The sequence below is a fragment of the Xiphophorus maculatus genome, chromosome 4, assembly GCF_002775205.1.
Source record: "Xiphophorus maculatus strain JP 163 A chromosome 4, X_maculatus-5.0-male, whole genome shotgun sequence".
Taxonomy (NCBI): Eukaryota; Metazoa; Chordata; class Actinopteri; order Cyprinodontiformes; family Poeciliidae; genus Xiphophorus; species Xiphophorus maculatus.
This window is the reverse complement of record NC_036446.1, coordinates 1,077,802-1,097,261: the sequence shown is the minus strand read 5'-3', so window position 1 is coordinate 1,097,261 and position 19,460 is coordinate 1,077,802. Positions and strand designations below refer to the sequence as shown.

Here is a 19,460-nt window from a genome sequence, read left to right as displayed (position 1 = left end):
TTCCGGCTGTAGTAACATCCTGCTGTTGATCATGTGACTCGTGTGAGGCAAAACAGTTGTGTCTAGATTTGGCTGGAAAACGTCGGGGGTTTTCGAAATTGTTTCCATAAGTGAATTTATTTTCGTCACATAAATTTTTGCGTTTCTATGGAAACGTGGTCAGTGGAACATTGACCAGCATATCTGACGTTTGGCTGATCATTTTAATGATTTATTTGACAAAATGTTATCTTTATTTCCTAATTATTGATGATTTTGTGACGTAAAGAGCCTTGTTGCTGAAATGTTTGGAACTAATAAACTTGTTTCTGTCGTTGTCAGGGAGACGACTGCTCCATCAGCTGTCCTCCGGGTCTGTACGGCTCCAACTGCTCCGCCGCATGCTGCTGCCGCAACGAGGCGTCCTGCTCGCATGTGGACGGCTCCTGCATCTGCACAGAAGGTTGGGCTCCGGTTTCCCTCCAGGTTCTGGTCCAAACGGCCGGGTTCTTCACGCTAACATGTTTCTGTAATAATAATGCGGCATCCTGCACCAAGTTCCAGCTCCAATGTTGTCCAGAACTTTTCATTAAGTTCTGTGTTTCTGTCTGTTAATATCTGGCTGTTAAAATATTAATGTGGCTCAGATTCTGCGTAGGGAACAAAGGTAATTAAAGGGGTTCTGGTTCTGGCCTGCTTTTGGTCCAGTTACATCTCACTGCAGAAGTTTTGCAGAAAACAGAGACACTAGAAGAAAACATCAGTGATCAAAAACCAGCTTGATAAATTTATGAATAATAAATAAATGTAGATTCTGATGCTGAATGTAAACAAAGAGAGAAAAGCTGGTCGGATTTTAAACCGACACCAGAACCAGAGAGAACCTGCTGGCTACTGGTAACATCTGTGGATGAACTTTGACCCCGCTCTGCTCTGCTGAAATGATTAAATTAGACACACTGGAGGGTTTTCCAGCAAGAACAGCATGCTTAAGTTCATGCTTTGACTAGGCCACAAGTCAAAGAGCTAATCTGACACAAAACCAAGTGAGAAACAACCAGACTTTGTTTCACTAAATCATCAGATTTCACTTCTTTCTAGTTTAGTTTCTGGTTTAAAGCTACACACAGAGTCTTTAACCCTATTTTGTTTTTCATATTTGAAATAAATTATTTTAACTTCAGAAGCAAAAGCATTAATAAACAGATGAAAAGTAAAATAAAGGAAGTTGAGTTGTTGGTTTAAAAGGTGGAGGTCAAAGTAAATAAATGATTTTAATATTAGATTCATATTATTGTTTATTTTGGTCATTTTTATCTTTTCCACATCCAAGTAAAAAACGCAGACAAAGCTGGAACAAAATAACAAAAACAAGAAACAAGACAAAACTCACATCAGACATGAATTCTTCCAAACTGTTTTTAATGTTTGTCCTGTTTTAGATTTGTTTTGCTGATCTTGCTGTTTTCTGTGGCGTTAAATTGAGGATAAATCAGATTTTCTCCCATTTTTCTGGCTTGTTGCTCCCAGTTTGTTCCATGATCTCATTCAGGAATATTTGCAGGAATAACTGATTGTTTTTAGAGCGAATATTAACGTTGCAGCCTTGATTCTGCTGCTGAGGTACCCGTTCCCTGACGTTCCCTGATGGGCGCCTCTGTCTCCGCTCCCCAGGCTGGCAGGGCGTGGACTGCTCCATCCCCTGCTCCAGCGGCTCCTGGGGCTCCAGCTGCAACCTGACGTGTCAATGCGCCAACGAGGCGGCCTGCGACCCCGTCAACGGCTCCTGCACCTGCTCACCGGGCTGGAGGGGCGAATACTGCGATGTCCTCTGTCCCGTAAGTCTGAACATCCTTCTCATGTGATGAGCTGGCAGCCATCTTGGTAGGTAGCTGTAACTAACAGTTGTTAGGGAGTTGCTATGACAACAATAGACAAGCTACAGGCTGATCCTGACAGCATCGATTTGGTTGATCTTTCTCTTTCACGTCGGTCAGGAGTGTTAATGTCCTTTCTTTACTTGTTCTGGAAGTTGTGGTTCATCCATGCTGGTGCTGCATTTGCCTACCAAGATGGCGGCTCAGACCTGTTGGAACTCTTTACATTTGAATTTTAAAAATATAAAAACCTGAAGCGTTTGAGTCTGAATGAATGAAGCTGAGCAGGTTCTGGTTGGTTCTGGACCTTTTTCATCGTATGGTCCTGGTTCTGCTCGCAGGACGGGTCCTACGGGTTGGACTGCAGGGAGAGATGCGACTGTCTCCATGCCGACGGCTGCGACCCGCTCACAGGAACCTGCCGCTGCCTCGCAGGCTGGACCGGTGAGTTCTGGCAGGAAGTCAGACTTTTAGCAAACGATTTGATTGAAATTTAATCATTTAAAAATCGGTTTTTCATTTTTAGCTAGCGTTAGCGCCCAGTCACATTTAGCCGCCACGTAAACAAAACTAAACAAACCAAGTTTTTTGACGGACAATAAACCATTAACAATAACAATTATGATAAACACGCGATCAATATCAATAAATATTACATCTGATAGAATATCCAATATTCAATATACAGAATATCCACTGACCCAGAACCACACAGCATTCTGGGAGATGTAGGCAGAGGAAAAGCTTTAGCTGCTCCATCACTCATTACCAGCTAAGTTAGGTTGGTGGCATCAAGTCACTCACTCCTTGGTTGCCTAGCAACAACGTGTTGAGTTACTGGCACAGCAGCAGTTTCAAGTTTCTCCATCATGTCTCATACTGCTTAAAAACAAAATCAACATGGAATGAAACTTTGGATAAAGCAGGAAAAACATAACTCCAGTTTGGCAATATTTCAAACATTTGAAACAAAAAACGAATCAATTATCATCAAAATCGACTGATATGAAACGCTGGTGGTGTGATATATCGTCCAGCCCTCGTTTTGACACAAAGGAACATTAAAAAATGATTCCACATCCATGTCAATAATAAAGTTAGGGAGAAAATGAAAAATCAAATCCTTATAGTAAAACATTTCTTTAAAAAAAACTCAAAGGAGAAAAACCTGCAGCCTGTTTGTCGTTTTCCTTCTTTTCTTCAAACTGTGGCTCTTATTCCGGTGCGCTCAATAAAAACAGAAAGTTCTGCATTTTTAATCAAAATGAATCTTTTTTATGAACTCGGATATGTTTACTTCTTCCTCTCAGGTCCTCCGTGTGATTAGATCAGTTAGATCAGATTATGAAAGCGATGCTCTGTGTAAATAAACAATAAGCAGCTCTTCTGATGACCGGAGTCGGTAGAGGACGAGTCGGATCTGCCAAACATTTTGCTGCACAATCTGGAGGAAACGGATGATTTCATCGGATAATTGTCTCACCATTTATTTTCTCGGATAATGTTTTTCTTGCTGATGTGGAGGAAAATTCATCCCAGCAGGGAGAGAAACGTTAGAGAGAGAGGAGACAACAGATCGATGCGACACACGAACATTCAAAACCAATCATTCAAAACCTGATGGAGATTCAGGCTGGAACGAGTCTGACGGCCGAGTTATCGTCAATAACTTCACAAACGGTTCAGCCTGGATCCTCCGGCTCAGCGGAGGAACTGAGAGCTGCTGCAGGGGCCAATCAGGAAAGAAGACATTAAACTGTTCAGGTCAAAGTTCAAACCAGCAGCACACACCTGATTTATAACGAAGAAAAACACAGGAGGAAAGATTATGATAGACAAACTTTATTTCCATTTCATCAGATTTTAAGTGGCAGAACATGTGGAAGAATCAATCAATCAATCAATCAATCAATTAACAAATCAATCAGTCCAGTTGATTTCTATAGGACATTTCAGCAGTAAGGCAGTTCAAAGTTCAAATGATGAAAAACTGAAAATCTTTCTCTGGGTCTGTCGGTCCAGATCCAGAGTTTACGACCTGAACCGGGTCAGAAACTTCAGTTCTGCTTTCCTGGTGAATGTTCTGGAAAACTTGAGGAATATTTTAGTGTCCTGATGTTGAAACATGAGGAAGCAGACGTAACGGCTTCAGCCCCGGGGTTCTGTAGCGAGCGGCGCCGGCCCGCGCGGCGCCTCCTTTCTGCTGGTGAACCATCTGACCGGATGTGGGCGGAGTCTCCTGGGCGCCGTCCCCCGGTGAGCGGCGGCGGCTCTGATCCGGCCTGCGCAACCGGCTTTTGTTCCTGCCTCCAGGGGCGCAGAGAGACGCGGCGCAGTCGATGTAAGGCTGATGAAAGACGGAGACACTGCAGGGAGAACGAAACCCAAAGTTACTGCAAAATATTTAGATCTGGATCATTTTCACCCAAAGTCAAACAAAAGAAGATCGACTCATACTGAGGAATATTTCATTTCTATAATTATAACTCAGTCAACTTTCTGATCCAGCAGCCCAAACCATCATACCTCCACCACCGAGCTTCACAGGCCCAACAGTCCCAGATGTTTTGGTCTGAGACAATAAAGTATCTTTTCCACATTTTTAAATACGAAGCCAAGATTAGATTTGTGAATCCTCCGTTTGATGAACTGCGTTTCCATCTCAAATGTGCACAAAACTGTAATTTTGCAACTGCAGTTTTCCATTAAATAAAAAACAAACTTAAAATCACACAAGCAGATTTATTTTCGTAATTTCCCTTTGCACAGTTCCAGTCAGTGGAACTCAGTTTGGTTTTCCTGAGAATTTGATAAAAAACGAAATGAGTCCAGAGGTTTATCTTCAGCTCCGCGTCATCAGCGTCAAGCTGTGGGGAAACTTTTCTTTAGCAGGAAGAGGAAACTGGTCAGAGTTGGTCAGAGTTGGTCAGAAGACGGATGTTCTGGTTTGTCACATAAGATCCCAGGAGAAACGCAGAAGTTTCAGGTCGGGGTGTGAAAACGTTTTGAAGCCACAGCAGATAAAAAGTTCCAGATGTTGAGACTGTTTTACCAGATGTGGTTCATAAAAAACGCTTTGGGGAATCGAATGGTTCTGATTCCTGAAGGAATTTATCGGACCGGTTCTGAAAGAGCTCCAGCTAAACGATGACAGTCACTTTTACAACCTTTGATTTTATTTTCTGTTTTTCCCATTAAAGATTCAGAATGTTGTTCTCCTTAACTGAACTAATCTGCGATAAATCCAGATGAAAAATGGCCGCCGTGGTTTCTCTGGTCCTGCAGCCATTAAAGGCGCGCGCCGTTAAAAATGAGCCGCTTCTTTTACCGTATTCCTGTAGCCCCATTAAAAAATGATTTCCCACTCCCATTCCTCCCATTAAGGGCCCGAATGGTTGCATCCGTCGGCTCCGTGTGACTCAGCCGCTGAGTGGACTTTCCATCAACGCTCCTCCGGCGGCGGCGCGGTTCAGGACTATTTTCAGCGGCGGATTGATCCGCGGCTCGGTGTTTTGTTTTGGCCTTTAATGGCTCCTGAACAACAGAAGGAATCCTGCAGTGGAGATGAAACGGATCAGAACCGGGCCGAGCCGCCACAGTTTGACACCGATCAGAACCAGAACCTCTTCAGTGGACCATGTTTTACTCCTGCAGGCGTCCACTGTGACAGTGTGTGCCCTGAGGGCCTCTGGGGGCCAAACTGCTCCTCCAGCTGCTCCTGTGAGAACGGAGGCTCCTGCGGCCCGGAGGACGGCGGCTGCGTTTGCGCTGCAGGATACCGCGGCACCAACTGCAGGAGAAGTAAACAGGCTGCAGCTTTTATTGATGCTGTTTTACTTTATTTAACTCTTTTTTATTTACATTTTCTGCATTTTTATTATTTATTTTCCCTTATTTTTATTTATTTTATTGTTTCTCTTCATTTTATTTTTTAACCTATTTTATAGTCATGTTTTTATATTTAACCTTATTTCTTGTATTTTATTTTTATTTTCAAACCTATATTTATTTTTTATTTATTCATAATTATTTATTTTACTTTTACGTTTTTACCTTATTTTATTTTTCATCTAGTTTTTTATTTATTTGACTTTATTTTGAAGCTTTTTATTTATTTTTGTCATTGAATATGAATTTTATTTAAGATGTTTGTATCTAAATCCTACATTTCAGCAAAATCTTTCCTAGAATTGAGCAGGAAGAAAATTTAGATCAAAATTTATCCTGATTTGATCCAAAAGAAATTTCTGTTCTGCTCCTTCCTGTTAGCTTCCTGTTAGCTTCCTGTCTGGTCCAGATGTTCTGCTCCTTCCTGTTAGCTTTCTGTCTGGTCCAGATGTTCTGCTCCTTCCTGTTAGCTTCCTGTTAGTTTCCTGTCTGGTCCAGATGTTCTGCTTCTTCCTGTTAGCTTCCTGTTAGCTTCCTGTCTGGTCCAGATGTTCTGCTCCTTCCTGTTAGCTTCCTGTCTGGTGCAGATGTTCTGCTCCTTCCTGTTAGCTTCCTGTCTGGTCCGGGTGTTCTGCTCCTTCCTGTTAGCTTCCTGTCTGGTGCAGATGTTCTGCTCCTTCCTGTTAGCTTCCTGTCTGGTGCAGATGTTCTGCTCCTTCCTGTTAGCTTCCTGTTAGCTTCCTGTCTGGTCCAGGTGTTCTGCTCCTTCCTGTTAGCTTCCTGTCTGGTGCAGATGTTCTGCTCCTTCCTGTTAGCTTCCTGTCTGGTCCAGGTGTTCTGCTCCTTCCTGTTAGCTTCCTGTCTGGTGCAGATGTTCTGCTCCTTCCTGTTAGCTTCCTGTCTGGTCCAGGTGTTCTGCTCCTTCCTGTTAGCTTCCTGTCTGGTCCAGGTGTTCTGCTCCTTCCTGTTAACTTCCTGTCTGGTGGGAGATTTAAAGCTCCTCAGTTCACAGTTGAAGTAATTATCTTAATTAGGAGGAAGCAGAAGCGTGAGGGAGGCAGGAAAGCAGCCTGCCACTTAGACCAACATCAATTACAGCAAATTAAAAGCTTGACAAATGAGTCTGGGTCAGAGCTGGAACCAGAACCTGAGACCCTCCAGCAGCAGGACGTCGATCGGTCAGATCAGCTGTTCTGTGCTTCCTCGGCAGCCTGCTCCCCAGGGTCCTACGGCCTGCGCTGCAGCCAGCCGTGTCCTCAGTGCGTCCACAGCGACGCGCCCTGCCACCACGTCACCGGACGCTGCGACTGCCTCAGCGGATTCTTCGGCTCCCTCTGCAACCAAGGTCAGTCCTCGGCTTCATCCCGCAAACCGGACTCACCACTTCCCAGAAAAACCCCAAACAGCATCTGACGATTAATCAATTAATCTAACGATTAATCACATATAATTGATCAGTTGATCTGATGACCACATTCTGCTGATTTTTTTATTGCGCCTCTTCAGCCTTTCAAAAATTACAAATTAACAAAATATTCACTATATTTTTAGATAAGAAAATCAACATTTTAAAGTGCAGTTGCCTTGGTGATTGTCTGTAGCAAAGGACGAATCTGCAGCTAAAAAGTCAACATGTGAAAATCTCGGCGCTTTCTGCTGGTGGAGCTGCAGGCGTCGGTCCTGATGGACGTTCACACAACCCAGAGACGTTACTGTTTTATTTTTAAAGTTGCTTTATGTTTGGAGTTTGAATTGATCCTGATTTCTTAAATAGCAGCAGTTGAGGACCACATGTGGCCCGGCGCCGCCGTTTGACCTCCGCTGGTCTGCGGCTTTGAGTTTGTTCTCCTGCAGCGAGCCATTTCCACGTCTTCCAGGAAACTTTCTGCATCTGGGAATCCCTCCCTTCAGACCTGATTCATATTTATTTAAAATCTAATTTCATTCATTTGGGTTCTGTTAATATCTGAGCAGGATGACCTTTGACCTCCTTCAACCGAATGAAACATTCAGTTCAACGATGAAGAATCTACAGTCAGTTTGTACAACTCCAGTCTTCCTGTAATCGGAGAGGAAATGTGGTTTTTCCTCGTTAAACTTTGACTAGAAAATCATGAAAGCCCGTAAAACGCAGCCGGTTTTTTGATTCATGTTTTTAATCTGAGTTTTTGTGTTTTGGAGACAAAAGGCTGAAAGTTCAGGTGGAAAATGTGTTTTTATTTCTCCAGAAAGCAGAAAAATCTCGTCTCCGGCTTGTTTGGTAGAAACGAACTTCCCGATGCTCCGGGATGTAATATTCCTCTTTTATATTCAGTTACACTAATAAAATATTGAGACGCAGATACTGTGGAGTCTGACGAGCCTGATGATAAATTCATGCGCTCTGGGCCTTTTTTTGATTATTGCCAATTAACATGAGCAGCTCACAGCGGCTTCAGTCTGCGGCTTATTAAGGAACCGGGACGAAGGCCCAGCTCCTCATCATCACCACTGCAGAACAGATGTTCAACATCAGCAGCAAATTTATAGCGAAATGCATTTTTACAGGTTTATTTCTGTTGCCCATTTCAGCAACATGAAAGCATCATAAACACGTCGTGCAGTCGGCAGTTCTGAAAACCAGAACCAGAACTTTAAACGCATCAGAATGTTGGTCAATATCCATTTATTCAAAAGTTTTGATTTAAAGGAAAATAAAGGAACCATGTCTGGTTCTGGTTCTGTTGATGCAGACCAGAACCAGAACCAGAAGACATGGGAGGTCCGGATGGCTCATCCAGCAGCAGCAGATCTTTAATGTTCTGAGCTGATGGAAGGCCGACTTTGTAACCGTCTTTATGTGGCTGTGAATGTCCAAACCCAAAGATCTATAACTGTAGATCTATAACTCTAGGTCTATAACTGTAGATCTATAACTCTAGATCTACAACTCTAGAGCTATAACTCTAGGTCTATAACTCTAGATCTACAACTCTAGAGCTATAACTCTAGGTCTATAACTGTAGATCTATAACTCTGGATCTACAAATCTAGAGCTATAACTCTAGGTCTATAACTGTAGATCTATAACTCTGGATCTACAAATCTAGAACTATAACTCTAGGTCTATAACTGTAGATCTATAACTCTGGATCTACAACTCTAGAGCTATAACTCTAGGTCTATAACTGTAGATCTATAACTCTGGATCTACAAATCTAGAGCTATAACTCTAGGTCTATAACTGTAGATCTATAACTCTGGATCTACAACTCTAGAGCTATAACTCTAGGTCTATAACTGTAGATCTATAACTCTGGATCTACAAATCTAGAGCTATAACTCTAGATCTATAACTCTAGGTCTATAAGTCTAGGTCTATAACTGTATGTCTATAACTCTAGATCTATAACTCTAGATTATATTATTGTTTATAGAAATAACTTTTGGTCCAATTTATCATCCAGGAACATTTGTTTTGCTGACAGGCCGGTTTGAGTGTGACCTTTGACCTTTGCTCTGCTGCCCAAGGCCTGCAGAGTTACGGTTTCTGATGCTGTCCTGGTTCTGGTTCTGCCTGACCCGGCTGCCGGTGAACAGGAAGTGTAAGCGGCGGTCAGGATGTCCTCAGCAGTGAGCGACGCTAAACTCTGAGTCGAAGCTCCTTCAGCATCCAGAGTTTGATCAGCAGCTTTAATTAACCGGATCGGCGCCGTTAGCTCAGCGTGAACCGGGTTGGCATCACTGCCAGACCCAGAGGTTCTGCACAGGAAGCCGATCCAGAGGAACCAGGTCGAGGTTCCTAGCCGGTGGCAGGAAGGCGGTTTATTCTCCGCTGGCCGCCTGGTGAAGAGTCCGGCGGTTCGGTTCCGATCTTCACTCTGACTAAAATCAGAGATTTGAAGCTGATTCTCCTTCATGTCACTGAACCAGGAACGGCTTCATTCCCACCGAGACAAACTTTCCAGCTGATTACTGAGTAAACACAGAACTGCAGGTCCGCTTTGCGTCTCCAAGCTGTTTGGTTCTAAAGAAGTGAATTCCTGAAGGGGTCGGGATCCCGCAGGGCTCAGCACTGGGTTCACTTTATATCCTCTTTATTCCTCTCTGGCCGAAACAGAGAATTTGAAAGTAAATGAGGGTCACATTTTTATATTCTAGTTTATTTTTTTTTACCAGCATAAACAAAACATGGTATTTTAATAAAGTCTGATTTCTGTAGAAAACGGAGCTGTAGATCATGTTAGATCTGAAAACAGCCACAGGTTTAAAAAACAAACAAAAACAGCAAACCGTCTTTTTAAAAGTTTTTTTTTTCTGTGTTGATTCTCAGCAACAAAGACGAGAGAAAAACTCTTGCTTCCTTTAGCAAAGTCCACTTTTATAGTCAAGGAAGCAAAAATATATACGGTTATTATTATGCTGTTTTCTTTTTGCTTATATTAGTTTTAGTTTGGCAGGCGAGAGCCACAAAAAATCACTTCCAGGGCCACAGATGGCCCCCGGACCACACTTTGGACATCCCTGCTTTATACTTTCTGCTTAGAAATGTGAGAAAATTCACATGAAATGAAATGAATCCTGTTTAATAATCATGATTAGAGTTTAAGGTGTGAAACTGAGCTGATTAAAGCTCAATGATTTATGATGTAAAACTTTTAATTTTAAATGATTAAATAAGAGCTAATAAAGTTTCCCACCTGGATCTTAAAGTTTTCAGGATAAATTCTTAAGAAATGCAGAATAAACCATTAAAAATATAATAATAACTGGAGACTTTCTGGAACACGAAGTCAACCAATTAAAAATGCGACAACACATAAAAGTTACTTTTATGGACTAATTGGTGAGTTCATTCGGCTTCCTTTAATTCATATTAAAACTTTTAAACTTTGGAATGTTTTTAAATAAACTAGACTCCTACTTCAGTTTGACCAAAAACCCTAAAAGGCTGAATGTCAATTTTCTGTCTGGATTTACTTAACAAAATCAGAACCTCATAAAAATCATAAATCTGATGAATTAATAACTAAATGTGAATGGAAATGCACCGTAAGGCAGTTTAGAGGGACCAGGTGCTAACTGCTGCAGCGGTCAGCCTGACCCCTGACGTTCTGCTGAAAGTGTTTCATTTTAAAGCGTCTCCTCATGTAGAGCGTCGTTGTGGTGTTTTGCGTTGAGCTCAGAGTTTTCGCTCTGCCGTGTCTCCAGTTTGTCCCAGCGGGAAGTTCGGCAAGGCCTGCGCCGAGGCCTGCGCCTGCACCAACAACGGCACCTGCAACCCGCTGGACGGCTCCTGCCAGTGCTACCCCGGCTGGATCGGAGACGACTGCTCCAAACGTAAGACAGAGACCGCCCCGGGTCCCATTGGTGTAGTCAAAGTCCCAGAGACAAACGCAGACTAGCAGATGTTATACCCAGGTTCTGGTTCTCTGACATTAGCAGCTCTTGAGTTTCAGAGTCGCTTTGTGCCGGAATGATTCACAGGTCGGAGTTAGACACCAGCCAAACGTTGACTGATGAACTTCAGTTAGAGTCTGGATGTTTTCCTCCTGATAGACTCGGTTGGATTTTAGACCAATTTTTAGCTGCTGCGGTTTTCTTTCACAACCTGTTCCCCTCCTGGCCTGTGGGGGCGCTGCACCAAGAACCACTGAAGAAAACGATACAAAAAACCTCTGAAGACACTGAGAGCAACTTCCTTCTTCACCAGATGGAAACAAGATCGAGGCGTCAGATTTTAGTGTTGGGGGATTTCTCTTTAGTCTTTGGCTGAAGACCAGGAGCCATTTCTGCTGCTAGCGCTAGCATGTTTTGTCTTTAACCAGAATACCCTGCACTGTGGTCCACTTCCTGCTTTTTGGAGCGGTCTCTGGCCCATTTGGTGTTCAGATATGCATGCAAACCGAACCAGAGTTCAGTTCAACCGAACCCAGACCTAGGTCAGTTGGACCAGAGGTCAGAAGTCGATTAGTATTCACACCTCCCCAACCAAACCGGACTTTCTGTACAAATTGATTGGAGTCGTGTTAAAGCAGATTAAACCTGGCTGGTGTGAACGCTCCCTCGCTCTCTGTGGTTTCTCTGGCAGCGTGTCCTGCAGGGTCCTGGGGTCCAGACTGCCTCCAGCGGTGCAACTGTCACAACGGAGCCGAGTGCAGCGCCGCGGACGGAGAGTGTTCCTGCAGCCCCGGGTGGACCGGACTCTACTGCACACAGCGTACGCCACACACACACACACACACACACACACACACACACACACACACACACACACACACACACACCAACACACACAAACACACACACACACAGATTGAACCCAAGTTCTCTGCACAGCTGCTCTGCTCTGGCTAGCTGGAACAACATCACCATCTAGTGGCAGATTATTAAACTGCAGCAATGATCACAGGAACATAGAAAAGTTACTGATGTTCTAATTTAAGGTGTTTAAGAATAAATTATCCAAACTTTTAAAAAATCTCTTTGGGAAGAGATTGCTGCTTCTCAAAGTACTTAGAAGTAAACATTTCCCCCATGTTATGTTGTTCAAAACAATAATTTTTAGCTGCTGCTACTTCTTTGGTGTGGTTGAGTGCCTTTAGTTAATTTAGTTGTATATATTGTTATTATTATTATTGTGTGTTTGCTTATTTATACTGTATATATTTGACCTTTTGCACGGGAGCTGCAATGGAAATTTCGTTGAATTCTGTTCAATGACAATAAATGCTATCTATCTATCTATCTATCTATCTATCTATCTATCTATCTATCTATCTATCTATCTATCTATCTATCTATCTATCTATCTATCTATCTATCTATCTATCTATCTATCTATCTATCTATCTATCTAATTTCAATTATATTTAATTAACACAAAACTTCCTAACTCTGAAGTAGAAGGACAATAAAATGTGGCTTTCAACATTTTTAAGAAATCTGAAAAGTGTGGCATGGTTTTGTTTTAAGCGCCATCTCCCCGCAGGCTGCCCGTCGGGTTTCTACGGCGCTCAGTGTTCGGAGGTTTGCCGCTGCCAGAACGGCGCCGACTGCGACCACATCGGCGGCCATTGCTCCTGCAGGACGGGCTTCATCGGGCCCAGCTGTGAGCTCAGTGAGTTTCCGCCGCCCGGCGTCTTCCTCAACGTTTCTGGACGCGTGTGAGACATGGACTCCTGTCTTCCAGAGTGTCCGTCAGGGACGTTTGGCTACGGCTGCCAGCAGCTCTGCGAGTGCATGAACAACGCCACGTGCGACTACGTGACGGGAACCTGCTACTGCAGCATCGGCTTTAAGGGCATCCGCTGCGACCAGGGTGAGGCGCCGCTCGGCTTTGGTTCATTTCTGAAAAAAAAAAAAAGATCAGCAGCTTGGTCCAAACGAGAAACCATAGAAAAAAAACATATTCTAATAAATACTGGAGACAAGATGGTGGACACATGTTCTTCATGTTATTGTTTACATCCAGTGTTTTGTTGACAACTTGGCAGCTAGAAACAATAAGAGTTTTATTTTGATCCGCTTCCTCTAAAACCTCCATCCCATAATGGGAGGAGAACCTCAGGCTTTATCTGTGAAGCACGGCGGTGGAGGAATGATGGTCCACAGGAAAAGCTGTGACCAAAAGTAAATCAGACAGCAAAATCAGCAGATCAAACAGGAAATGTTCCTTCAGAATAAAAGCGTGGAACCTTGACAGCTTCCTGTGTGTCCTCAGCCGCCTTGATGATGGAGGAGCTGAACCCGTACACCAAGATCAGCCCGGCGCTGGCGTCGGAGCGGCAGTCGGCCGGCGCCGTGCTGGGCATCGTCTTCCTGCTGCTGCTCATCATGGCCATGCTGGTTCTGGTGGTCTGGTTCCGGTACCGGTACCGGCAGCGCGAGAAAGGCCAGCAGGCGCCCAGCGTCAGCTACACCCCCGCCCTGCACATCGGCTCCACCGACTACTCGCTGTCAGGTACGACGGATCAGAACCGGGCTGGGGCTCACACACGGCCAGAACCAACCAGAACCAAATGACGTCCTGGTGATTTCTCTGGTGTTTAAAGGTTATTTTAAGGTTGTTTTCTGGTTGTTTTAAGGTTCATTTGTGATTATTGGTGATCAAACTTCCTGATCCAGATCATTTCTTGATTTCCTTCCTGGAATCTGTCCAGAACCAGGAGGTTCTGGAGAGGTTCTAATGGGTCCATTTTAATCAAGTACCACATGCTTTAATATGGACATGGACTTTTCATTCAAAATTAAATAAATACTACTGTTAATAAATAGTAAATATTTAATAAAATAAATAAATGTCCACATGAAATACAATACATTCAAAATATATATTTTAATGGGTAATTTACTTTACTACAGTTTATTTATTTATTTTGGGATTTATTGATCAAATCAAGATTTTTTTATTTCATTTTATTTTGTTATTTTTTGTTTGTTTGTTTTTCCATCTTGCTGCCAGTCTGTTTGTTCTGCTGTTTTTGTAAAGTTACTTTAGCTTAACTTTTTTTTTAAACTCAGTTTTAATTTCAGGCTCTTATATTCGAATGAGGGGGCTGAGTCTTCTCTGTGGGCGGAGTCTTCTCTGTGGGCGGAGTCTTCTCTGTGGGGGCGGGGTTTTATATGTGGGCGGAGTCTTCTCTGTGGGGGCGGAGTCATAGTAAATTAAATAGCACTTCAGCTCCCCAATTTAAAAAAGTATCTTTTTTTATATATTTCCTTTCATTTCATAGAGACATTTTTTATTTAATGGAATGTTTATTAATTATGATTAATAACAGCATTTATTTAACTTTAAATGAAACTCCACACTTGTATCAGTTTATATGATATATGAAAAATGCTTCTAGATCATAAACTGAGTGATAATTCTGTAAGTTTTCATGGGATTGTTTGGAGGTAAAACGCAGAGTGAGGTTGGATCAGGAGTGAGATTCAGGCTGACGTGCAGCAGCTGCAGATGTTTCGATGTTAATGTGCGGCGGCAGCAGGGCTGCAGTGTGCAGGCCTGCTCTCCTCTGCAGACTCGTCTCCCAGCAGCAGCTCCGCCGCCGGCTGCTTCTCCAACCCCAGCTACCACACGCTGGGGCCGTGCGGCTACGCCGCGCACTACGCCAAGCCGGACAAGAAGAGCGCCGCCCAGGTGGGTGGAAGACAAAACGCTCACCACACACAGATCAGAACAGACGTCTTTATGGAGCTAAATTAGGGCCATAAAGTTTGTTCAGAAGAAAAATAAATTGAAAATAAAAAAAGAAGTTTTGAAACTGAATAAAAAATTTGGAATTTAACAAATAAAACTTACATTTCCAAAGTACTTTTGAAATACTTTTTCTGTTTCACATTTTTCTTTCAGTTTCAAATATTTCTTTTCAGTTACATTTTTTTCTAGGTCAGCCTCTGCGTTTGCTAACGTGTCGTCGGTTTCCTTCCCAGATGAAACCGAAGAAGAGATTCAGGAACAGCGCTCCGGAGTGGGGCGCCTACTGCAACCTCACTGATCTGGGTCAGTTGGTTCTCCAGCCTATAGATCCGGACACAAACGATCCAGCAGCATAAACGTCTCTCCTCTCCGAAGCTTTATTTGACAGTCAAAGGATTTTAGCTTCTTTCAATGAGTAAAACTATAAAGCAATCTGGAGAGAACAGGTTCTGAATAAAGTCAGAGGTTCCATCATTTATTTTGTTCCTTTTGGAAAAACGATTCCTTCAGTAACAGTTTTCCAGAGATGCTAACTATGAATATTAGTGAAGGTTAGTTCTGCTAAATCATCACTGTAATTAGAGGAAGCTAATGCTAATGCTAAAGCGCTAAATTCAATCATGTTGATACCCAACATGTGTAACCAGGAGAGCGTGGAGAGGCTCTCAGAATGGACGACTCTATAACCAAATGTTGAATCCGGTCGGCCTCACCGTCTCTGGAGCGCCGCCCTTCTGGACGTCTTGGTCAATCTCCCCAGGACATTTATCTCTGGTTTTCTGCCACGTCTTTCCTCAGGAGTTTATTGCATCGACCGGCGCCTCAGTTACCACCTGGAGCCGCCCTGCAGAGGTACAGCGTGGCGGGCACCGACCTCCTGACCTCTGACCTCTGACCTGCGGCTCCTTGTGTTTAATAATCTCCTGCATGTCCTGGTGACCTGAATGCTGCTGATTCACACCTGGTTTCCTGAACTTAACTGTGTCTCCACAGGAGAAATCTTCCCTCTCTGTTTTATCTGCTCTTCTTCTTCATTCCTCCAGGAAAAAAACTTTTCCAGCACCGCCATGTTTCCTCCGTGTTTCCGCCGTGTTTCCGCCATGTTTCCTCCGTGTTTCCGCCATGTTTCCTCCGTGTTTCCGCCATGTTTCCGCCGTGTTTCCTCCATGTTTCCGCCGTGTTTCCTCCATGTTTCCTCCGTGTTTCCGCCATGTTTCCTCCGTGTTTCCGCCGTGTTTCCTCCATGTTTCCTCCGTGTTTCCGCCGTGTTTCCTCCATGTTTCCTCCGTGTTTCCTCCGTGTTTCCGCCATGTTTCCTCCGTGTTTCCTCCGTGTTTCCTCCATGTTTCCTCCGTGTTTCCTCCGTGTTTCCGCCATGTTTCCTCCATGTTTCCTCCGTGTTTCCTCCGTGTTTCCGCCGTGTTTCCTCCATGTTTCCTCCGTGTTTCCGCCATGTTTCCTCCGTGTTTCCTCCGTGTTTCCGCCATGTTTCCTCCGTGTTTCCGCCGTGTTTCCTCCATGTTTCCTCCGTGTTTCCGCCGTGTTTCCTCCATGTTTCCTCCGTGTTTCCTCCGTGTTTCCGCCATGTTTTCTCCGTGTTTCCTCCGTGTTTCCGCCGTGTTTCCTCCATGTTTCCTCCGTGTTTCCGCCGTGTTTCCTCCATGTTTCCTCCGTGTTTCCTCCATGTTTCCACCGTGTTTCCTCCGTGTTTCCGCCGTGTTTCCTCCGTGTTTCCGCCGTGTTTCCTCCATGTTTCCTCCGTGTTTCCGCCGTGTTTCCTCCGTGTTTCCTCCGTGTTTCCGCCGTGTTTCCTCCATGTTTCCTCCGTGTTTCCTCCGTGTTTCCTCCATGTTTCCTCCGTGTTTCCGCCATGTTTCCTCCGTGTTTCCGCCGTGTTTCCTCCATGTTTCCTCCGTGTTTCCACCGTGTTTCCGCCGTATTTCCTCCATGTTTCCTCCATGTTTCCTCCGTGTTTCCGCCGTGTTTCCTCTGTGTTTTATTTTCTCAAATTATGAGGAATAAAAACTGAATCCAGGGTTTCCCCAGTGTATTCCAGGCCTGGCGGGCCACCATGCTTTACACGCCCCCTGCCAGGCTAAGCTTTGTGTTTTTTTGTTTTTATTCAAAAGAAAAAAAACTATATATACATGTATATATATATACATGTATATATATATACATGTATATAGCTTTTATTTCAAGCATCTCCTCTGCGGTAAACATTTCACTGTCAGACAGAATTATTCCTGAAAGAAAGATGGGTTTATAGTTTTTAATGTGTTTCAGGTGAACTTTTATATCAACCCCTTTGAGGATCCATGTTTGTTTGTAGAATTGATCAATCGATCTTTAATCCTCTGCGTTTGCTCTGCTGGTGAACCACAGATGTTCACATTGAGCCCAGAGTCACATTTAGAGGTTCGCGTTGAGAATATTTCTTTGTGAACAAAATATATTATGTGTCGTGTGTTTACGTCTCAACATGCTGACTGTCTGCGGTGATGAAGTTTGAGTCCCGGTTAGCCGGTGCGTTGTGGACCGGTTGGAGGAGCTTTGGCGCTCATCTGGTGACTACAGCAGCAGCTGCTTTGTTTTTATTGTAGTTTATTTTTTGCGGTGACACAATGCATATGAAATGCTTTGTCTACTTAGAGTCGGGTAGAGTTGCTGGCGGAGATCAGAACAAGTCGTCCCATGAAGCTCATCAACCAAAGCAGCTTCTGTGGCGTTTATTAAAACTCAACAGACACCAAATGAAAGATCTGCTAAAGCCACAGAAATTAAATCTCCTGTTTGTCCCTCCACATCCAGCAGCAGAGACGCTGTGCAGCAGGTTTAGCTCATCATGCAGGGCCGCTCCAATGTTGAATGAGGCCTTGATTCAGGCCCCTGAATCAGGGGCCCCTCCTGCTGCTAAGATCATCAGCATTTCACTGTGGATGTAGTGAGATCTGGGAGAGGGGCCTGGTTTAGCTGACCAGGGGTCAAATGTAATTGCAGTTTACTACAATTAAGATAAGACGACTAATAATAATTAAGATGCATAAATGAACAGCTAGAACTCAAATATTAAACTCAGAGCATCAGATTGTTGCTATGGTAACAAAAACAATCTAACTATAAAGATTGTTCTTTGAACTTTTACAACTTTTAAACTTGCCACCTCCTTAAAATCTTAAATTTAAATGTTAAACAATTTAAAATCTTTTAATTTGTCTCTGCTGAAACCATTAAATCAAGTTTAGCTGCACTGATATTCTCTAAGTTTGTTTCTGCCTTGGGCCGGCTCTACATGTGATCAGCATCACATGGTGTTTTTAGATCCACTAACTGATGACTTGATTTGGATTTAACAGACGTGCAAATAATTTATTGTAATTGTATTTTTTGATTTGTTGTTTTTAAGATTCTATAATTGTGGGTTTAAGTGTTGTAACAATAATTACCCAGTAATATTTTATTTTATATTTTTCTGTCAACTTATCATCTTCCAATCAGTTTCACTTCCTGAACTTCAAACTTTTTCATCATATTTTAATTTTTTAAGCTGAATTTGTGGCTTCCGGGAGTTTTGTTTCTATAATTTGCATTTTAAAGGTTAAAATGTTTAACCTAGAAGCTCCTCTGCGCCCCGCCCCCTTCCTGACGCCGTGTTTCTTCCTTCCTGTGTATTTTCCAGACTACATGAAGGGCTCTCTGTCCAGCACCTGCTCCCTGAACAGCGAGAATCCTTACGCCACCATCAACGACCAGCCGGCGCTCTGCAAGCACGCCGAGAGCAGCTACGTGGAGATGAAGTCGCCGGTGCATCATGAGCACGCAACGCGCTGCTGCTCCGCCGCCATCAGCGGCGGCGTTCCGCCCGCCAGGAACGTCTACGACATCGGTACGGAGAAAGCAGCTCCGTCAGAATCGCCACGTTTGACTTTTGCATTAAATGCATCAGTGTTTATGGAATATTCAAAACCTGGAAAAATAAAATGCATAATGTAAAACATGATTTTGATGAAATGAGTGAAAAATTCAACAGCTTCAAAGTTTAACAATTTCATCAAATTTTTTGTTGTATCAGAAATTATCTTCAAAAGCACCCAGAAAAAAACGTCTGTAATATAAATAAAGCAATAATCCGACAGGGATGGATTAAAGGAGTGATGCTGCGGGCCGGCTCTCCCTCCTGCTCTCTGAAAGGAGGAAATCACCATAGCAACCAGTGACTCAGTTGTAGAAATTTAGCAATAAGCAATAAATTGATCACATAATAAATTAAAATAAGTCCAACAGATACAATGTTTCTGTATTTTTACCAAAAATTGGATGATAAAAGTTTTTTTTTGTTGTTTCTTTTTGTCTCAACTAAACATTTTTAAGGGAAATTTTGTTTACAGACTTTATAATTCATTATATTTATTGTTTCTGTTGTTTTGTTTATTTTGGATATTTAAAATGTCTTCCAGTGTTTAATGTTCATCAGAACTAAAAGTTGATATTTGAGAATGTGTTATTATTAATTAGACTTTAGTTTTATTTTA

The 19,460-nt window shown here is 43.1% G+C and overlaps 1 protein-coding gene across 4 annotated transcripts in view; it reads left to right on the top strand.

The window, feature by feature from the left end:
* Positions 1-19,460, top strand: part of LOC102223573 (multiple epidermal growth factor-like domains protein 11) — a 94,539-nt gene that overhangs the window by 72,920 nt on the left and 2,159 nt on the right. The window contains exons 11-24 of one of the 4 annotated variants that reach the window (XM_023332160.1): positions 322-442; positions 1,654-1,817; positions 2,198-2,300; positions 5,511-5,657; positions 6,955-7,089; positions 10,935-11,063; positions 11,815-11,943; positions 12,715-12,843; positions 12,916-13,044; positions 13,447-13,686; positions 14,717-14,868; positions 15,162-15,231; positions 15,727-15,780; positions 18,608-18,814. In XM_023332160.1, the coding sequence (XP_023187928.1) occupies positions 322-442; positions 1,654-1,817; positions 2,198-2,300; positions 5,511-5,657; positions 6,955-7,089; positions 10,935-11,063; positions 11,815-11,943; positions 12,715-12,843; positions 12,916-13,044; positions 13,447-13,686; positions 14,717-14,868; positions 15,162-15,231; positions 15,727-15,780; positions 18,608-18,814 (1,909 nt within the window). Of the gene's footprint in view, positions 1-321; positions 443-1,653; positions 1,818-2,197; positions 2,301-5,510; positions 5,658-6,954; positions 7,090-10,934; positions 11,064-11,814; positions 11,944-12,714; positions 12,844-12,915; positions 13,045-13,446; positions 13,687-14,716; positions 14,869-15,161; positions 15,232-15,726; positions 15,781-18,607; positions 18,815-19,460 lie in introns of those variants that run through there. The other 3 variants (XM_023332161.1, XM_023332163.1, XM_023332162.1) reach the window with 3 other exon arrangements.